The sequence below is a fragment of the Mesitornis unicolor genome, unplaced genomic scaffold, assembly GCF_000695765.1.
Source record: "Mesitornis unicolor isolate BGI_N332 unplaced genomic scaffold, ASM69576v1 scaffold18194, whole genome shotgun sequence".
NCBI lineage: Eukaryota > Metazoa > Chordata > Aves > Mesitornithiformes > Mesitornithidae > Mesitornis > Mesitornis unicolor.
In genome coordinates this window covers 1-6502 of record NW_010180948.1, presented here as the reverse complement: position 1 = coordinate 6502, position 6502 = coordinate 1, and the positions used below count along the sequence as shown (strand labels likewise).

Here is a 6502-nt window from a genome sequence, read left to right as displayed (position 1 = left end):
TGCCCCTGGCCCTGGCCTTGCAGCCGGGTCAAGGGCAGCCGTGAGGGCTGCTGGGGTCCGTGGTTCCCCACAGCCGTGAGGGCTGCCGGGGTCCGTGGTGCCCCGCAGACGGAGCGCAGGCTCGTTGCTGCATGTGAGGGGGAAATTGGGTGTTTTTGGGGCCCAGAAGGTTATTTTGATACTCAAAGTCCTCCTTGCTGGCCATGTACCCACTGGGGTGTTTGTCCTTGCTGTGAGGGTGCATTTTGGAGTGGATTTCGCTGGAACCTCTACACGCCATGCGCTGGGCTGCTGGCTGGGTCATGGCAGAGCGTCCAGGCTGTAATGCCCTGGGGACGAGGGCTTTTATGGCACTAAGTGTTCTATTTCAGTAATGACTTGGCTCCTGCTTCTCTGCAAGCCACAGCCCAGACCTGTTGTGTTGGAGCGAGGTGCGCTGAGGCACTCAGGTTTCCCAAAGCCTGTCTTTGGTTTTGGTTTACCCTTTCTGTATGAGCTACGAGTGAAAGCGACTTCTGTGCCACTTGCTCGACCCGCTCCAGTGGTGGGACTGAAGGTTCCTTCCTATGGAAAAGGTCACAGCAACAGGCTGTGGATGAGAGCCGCAGGCTTCTGCGTCACAGCCCCTTTGTTGCAGTGTACCTGGAGACGTACGGCTGCCAGATGAACGTCAACGACACCGAGATCGCCTGGGCCGTCCTGCAGAGGAGTGGCTACGCCAGGACAAAGGAGCTGGGTGAGGTAAGGCCCCTGGCAGCTCTGCTGTGCCTGCACCGCTGCTGTGCCCGCCAGCCCCAGCTCTTGTCTGGAGCGCAGTCCTGCAGCACGTTGTGATTTTTGCAGTCTGGGTTCTGTGGAGTAAAGGAAACCACTTAACAAGTGTGCAGGAAAGCTGTGGGTTGTCTTTTTTCTCTAAACTGCTGGGTTCCCTCTCGGCTGGAGAGGGATTGGGCACAGCGGGATGCTCCTGACTCATCTTTGTGTGAGCTCTGCCGTGTAGCAAAGGCTCTGCTTGCCTTCTGTTGGTTTCCTGCTCCTCTGTTTGTTGAAACCCACCGTACTCGGGCAGGTCTCTTTCACCGAGTTAAGTGTGTTCTGTAGTCTGCCCCTGCAGGTTACCCGTGCAGGGCGTGAGTGCCTCCCATCTGGCTTTTACAACGTTGTCCTCCTTTTTGTTCTCAATGTAGGCAGATGTGATCCTCCTGGTCACCTGTTCTGTGAGGTAAGGGAACTTTGGTCACCGCTGTGACAGTTTTGGCACCACTTTGGACAGTTTTAAGGAATTCCCGTTTGAAAACTGAGGCGCTAAATGTGTTGTGTGAGGGAAAGAACACGCAGGTGGGAAACTGCCCGTTTAGCTGAGGGTAGAGGAGCTGCTGCTGTGATCTGTGATAAAACAAGGGGAAACGGCACCAAGCTGTGCCAAGGGAGGTTCAGGTCAGAGATAAGGAGGAAGTTCTTTACTGAGAGGGTTGTCAGAAGCTGGAACAGGCTGCCCAGGGAGGTGGTGGAGTCACCATCCCTGGATGTGTTTAAAGAGCGGGTAGACGAGGTACTTAGGGATATGGTTTAGGGGGTAGACAGGAGCGGTTGGACGTGATGATCTCAGAGGGCTTTTCCATCCGAGCGATTCTGTGATTCTGTGATCTGTAGCATTAACTGTGCTGTGAATTGCTTTTCTGTATAGTGAGCAGTTCTTTGGTAGTGGACGCTCTGTGTGCGCGCCATGGGCAGCTGGAGACCTACACAGATTTGTGCTTAAAATTTATTTATTTTTAAAACATTATTCTGTTTTCTCTTGAAGTGATTTGTCTCTGGTACAGGGTCTGGTACTTCAGAAATTTGGGAAATACACTTAGGGGCAAGTTGGGATATAAATATAAATATATAAGGAACCTGGCTTGTTTCTGGATGCAGATGATATCAGATACTCGTTGTAGCTCATATTGACTGACTAAAGTGACTTTTCCTCTGCAAGAGCTTAGTCCCCGAGTTGCTTGTGCAGCGCAGATGTTCCCAAGCACGCAGAAAGATAGCAGACCAGATAGAGTCAAGACTAATCCAGTACCACAGACACACTTCTGTGTGCCATCAGATCTGTCAGGTGGATGATTCCCTGTGTGTAGTGAATTCTCCTCTCAGAGTGCTTGGGCGGCTTCATGCTGGGGGCTGTTAAAGTGCAGCAATGGGAATAAAACTGTCTGTGCTCAGTGCCACTGTTGTGGCTCCGCAGGGAGAAGGCAGAGCAGGCCATCTGGAATCGCCTGCGGCACCTCAAGGCGCTGAAGGCCCGGCGGCAGCAGGCTGGCTTACCCCTCCGCATCGGGATTCTAGGTACGTGCTGCAGGGGTAGCACCCTCCTCTGTGCCACATCCCATCGTGCTGCGTTTCCTTGTCGCCTCCAGCAGCACCAGGCCTTTTCTGCGGGGTGCAAGCAGCCTGTGCAGGGGTGCAGAGGTGTAACAGAGGTGGGCGCTTCCTCACGAGGACCCTTCTCCTTTGGTGACAGGATGCATGGCCGAGAGGCTGAAGGAGGAGATCCTGCACAGGGAGAAGCTGGTGGATATCGTGGCAGGCCCTGATGCCTATCGGGACCTTCCCCGGCTGCTGGCCGTGGCAGAGTCTGGCCAGCAAGCTGCTAACGTCCTGCTGTCCCTAGATGAGACTTACGCAGATATTCTGCCTGTCCAGACCAGCGCAGGCGGCACAACGGCGTTTGTGTGAGTACCTTTTCCTCCTCTGCCTGTTTCTGTGGTCCTGGTCTGAAGCGCTGCCGTGCAGAGCAGACGTGTCGGTGACAGGGCTGCCCCAGAGGTGCAATGCCTGCTTGCGCTCGCTCCCGGCAGCCCAGAGGCGAGAGTCTGCCAGGCTGCGTGTGTGCTGCTGTCTGACAGCCCTGGAGATGCTGCCCGTGCGCTGGCTGGCTGCGGGCTTCTCCTGCTCTCCTTGGAGAGCCTTGATTGTCTGAGCCTGATGCTGCACCGAGTGATTTCTGTCCCCTGACGTCTGTGCCTTTCTTTAAGTCAGTGCCTTTGTCAATCCCTTGCCTTCTGCTATGTCCTGCCCCAGGTTCTCCTGTTTAATTCTTCTAATCCTCCGTGCATTGTAACTTCTGTCAGTTTTGTTTCTGTGTGTTTCGTTTTGATAATGAGTTTCCCAAACATGAACTCAGACTCTGCTCGGTGTGGCCGTGGAGTCCAGAGGGACAGAGTCCCCCTCTGCAGGAGCAGGATGTGGAAGGGTTTCACCACTGCCAGACTGCAGCACAAGTCTGGGCCTCATTAGTTGCTTTCCACGTTCCCTGGAAATGTGCACGGGGAATGAGGAGGTGTTAGCGAGGGGCGCGCAGAAGCCAGCTCTGGCTGGAGCGGGGTGTACGGGGAAGCTGCAGAGCTGGGCTCAGAGCTGGTGCTGTGTGTGCTGAGGCCAGGGGAGTCAGCTGAAGGCAGCAGCGCTGGTTCAAAGCAGGGCGGGATGCAACACGGATGATTCTTCGGAGCGATTGCAGCGTGACCTGTGCTTTACCTCTCGGCAGATCCATCATGCGGGGCTGTGACAACATGTGCAGCTACTGCATCGTGCCCTTCACCCGTGGCCGCGAAAGGAGCCGCCCCATCGCGTCCATCCTGCAGGAAGTGAGGATGCTCTCGGATCAGGTGAGGCAGAGCCCCAGTCTGTGGGTGGAAGGAGGGGTCTCAGTGAAAGCGTTCCCAGTGATGCCTCTGAGCGGTGACACTGCCTCTATCAGTGGCTGTGGGGTTACCATGGGGTTCCACAGCGGCTTTTTGATTCCCCTCGTAATGCTCTGAGACAGATGGCGAAGGGAAGGCTTCCCCTGGAGACTCCTCCTTGAAGTAGGAGTAAAACTGTGGCTGCCCTTGCAGCTCAGCCATCCTGGTCGGGTTCTGTTTTTTCCTCTCTTTTTATCTTTGTAGGGAGTGAAAGAAGTGACCCTGTTGGGTCAGAACGTCAACAGCTTTCGAGACACATCTGAGGTGCAGTTCCAGTCAGCCGCTGCCCCCGTCCTCAGTCGTGGCTTTAGCACCATCTACAAGGCTAAACCGGGAGGCTTGCGCTTTGCACATCTTCTAGACCAGGTTTCTAGAATCAATCCAGAAATGAGGATCCGTTTCACCTCTCCGCACCCCAAGGATTTTCCTGATGAGGCAAGTGTGAAATAAGCACCCGGAGCTCTGCTTGCAGACAGCTCTGAGCTGTTGTATGTGGCTGTGCTTCCTTCCCAAAGGGAACGCGAGTCACAGGATGGGAACAGCAGCTCCTGGGAGGGGAAATGTTAGTGCCAGAGCTGGCAGGTCTGCAGTTTGCTGGCTTTTACCCACGGGAAAACTCTTCCCCTTGGCTTCCCAGTGGAGTGGAGCTGTCTGTGACGTTGTGTCCTGATTGCCCATCGCAGGTCCTGCAGCTCATCCAGGAGCGACCCAACATCTGCAAACAGCTTCACCTCCCAGCCCAGAGCGGGAGTACGCGGGTCCTGGAGGCCATGCGGCGAGGGTGAGCGGTCACCACAGGGAGTCCTGTGCCCTGCCCTCTGGTTTAGGGTGCTGGTTTCTCCTCACTGATGCTGTAGCTTTCTGATTAGCAAACCTATGTATTGTTTGTTGCAGATACACAAGAGAAGCGTATTTAGAGCTTGTGTACCACGTGCGTGACTCCATTCCAGGTACGAGCTCCCCTTAGCTTGTTCTGAGCTCAGCACGGCTGTATCGTGCTGCCCTTTCCTGAGTGAAGTGTTCCCCTCTTCCTTGAGGGAAGTGTAATGCTGTGTCTGTGTCACAGGAGTCAGCTTAAGCAGTGATTTTATTGCTGGCTTCTGTGGAGAGACAGAAGAAGATCACCAGCAGACCGTGTCCTTGCTGCGGGAAGTCCGCTACAACGTAGGGTTCCTGTTTGCCTACAGCATGAGACAGGTGAGTGCAGGAGCTGACGGAGAAGCCTGTTAGCTCTGGGTATCTCTCACCTGAGGGAAGTGTAACGCTGTGTCTGTGTCACAGGAGTCAGCTTAAGCAGTGATTTTATTGCTGGCTTCTGTGGAGAGACAGAAGAAGATCACCAGCAGACCGTGTCCTTGCTGCGGGAAGTCCGCTACAACGTAGGGTTCCTGTTTGCCTACAGCATGAGACAGGTGAGTGCAGGAGCTGAGGAGAAGCTTGTTAGCTCTGGGTATCTCACCTGACTCCTGAGTCCCTCGCAATAAGACACTAAAAGAACCCAGCTATTGAAAATAATACTTTGAGACTTGGTTTACTGGTAGATTTCTCTGCTTGCATGCAGCACTTCTAGGGTACGTGGCTGTGCAAGGGCCACCTCTGTAAGTACTGTAATGCATGGAAAGCTGTTGCTTGAGGAGCAGCCGAGCTGGCTGGAGTCAGACAAGGCTCTGATCTCGGGCTGTGGTTACTGAGGGCCGCGCTTGCTCCGTCTGTTCACAGAAAACCCGGGCGTTTCACCGGCTGCAAGACGACGTGCCTGCAGACGTGAAGCAGAGGCGGCTGCAGGAGCTCATCGCTGTCTTCCGGGAGGAGGCTGCGAGGGCGAACCAGGCGATGGTGGGCCAGTCCCAGCTGGTGCTGGTGGAGGGGGTGAGTGTTCCTAACAGAGCTGTCCCTCTCTCCTCTCGCTGGCCAAGAGGCTCTTAGGCTGCACACAGCGACCGTCACCACTGCCTTCCCTTCTCACGTTCCCTTCACAATCCCAGGACTCCAAGGCCGTATCACCGCACTTTAGCACAGCCTGGTTTTCTAGGGCTGGGCACAGGGGATGGGGTAGGTTACAGACGTGGCACTGGCCAAGCAGGCTTTGAGACATTGGCTGTGGGTGTCAACGCAGCAGCTCTGGCCGCAGCACTTTGTTAGGTGGCATGGTTAACAGCGCGGAACGTGGATTTTAATACTGGCAATAGTGCTTAATTAATTCCCAAGGCAGTAAAGCCTGGCAGTGAATCAGAGCTGTTGCCATGCAGGTAATGGTCCCTGTCCTCCTTTCAGCCCAGCAAGCGCTCTGCCTCCGAGCTGTGTGGGAGGAACGACAGCAACATCAAGGTGATCTTCCCTGACGCCGAGGCGCAGGACGCTGCGGGCTGCGAGGCTCCCGTCAGAGCCCAGCCAGGGGACTACGTGCTGGTGAAGGTGACTTGTCTGCAGAGCTGCCTTCCTTGGGCTCTTTTTCCTTCACAGCGCTGTTCTCCAGAGCAGCTGCTGCCAGGAGAGCCTAAAATTAGAATGGAGCTCCTCAGCCTTTCTGTTCCTGAGCTCTGCTGTGCTGTTTCTTGCAGGTAACCTCTGCCGGCTCCCAGACCTTGAAGGGAGTCCTGCTCTGTCGCACCACCCTCTCCCGCTCTGCGGCTTCTCGATGAGGTGTCCCTGCTGCCAGAAAGGGCAAAAAGCAGCACGTTGTCTCCAGGAAGAAACAAGGAAGCTTGGTCAGATGGAGATGGGGTAGAAACAGGGACGTGTATGTATGTATATATATAATTTTATATATA

General features: G+C 55.0%; 1 protein-coding gene across 1 annotated transcript; it reads left to right on the top strand.

Moving 5' to 3' along the window:
• Positions 1–642: 642 nt before the first annotated feature.
• CDK5RAP1 (CDK5 regulatory subunit associated protein 1) lies at positions 643–6373 on the top strand. The gene is made up of 12 exons (XM_010183264.1): positions 643–741; positions 1188–1222; positions 2234–2334; positions 2510–2720; positions 3536–3656; positions 3936–4166; positions 4415–4512; positions 4626–4681; positions 4798–4928; positions 5451–5600; positions 6006–6146; positions 6293–6373. Exons 1-12 carry the CDS (start codon positions 664–666, stop codon positions 6371–6373), a joined length of 1434 nt encoding a protein of 477 aa, XP_010181566.1. The 5' UTR covers positions 643–663.
• The last annotated feature ends 129 nt before the right edge of the window (positions 6374–6502 follow it).

What these genes read in the sequence shown, in the direction of transcription:
- CDK5RAP1 (XM_010183264.1), top strand. Translation starts at nt 664, where the DNA reads ATGAACGTCAACGACACCGAGATCGCCTGGGCCGTCCTGCAGAGGAGT. An exon ending in GGACAAAGGAGCTGGGTGAG is followed by an intron (nt 742 to 1,187) that starts GTAAGGCCCCTG and finishes TTCTCAATGTAG; the next exon opens with GCAGATGTGATCCTCCTGGT. An exon ending in CGTGCGTGACTCCATTCCAG is followed by an intron (nt 4,682 to 4,797) that starts GTACGAGCTCCC and finishes TCTGTGTCACAG; the next exon opens with GAGTCAGCTTAAGCAGTGAT.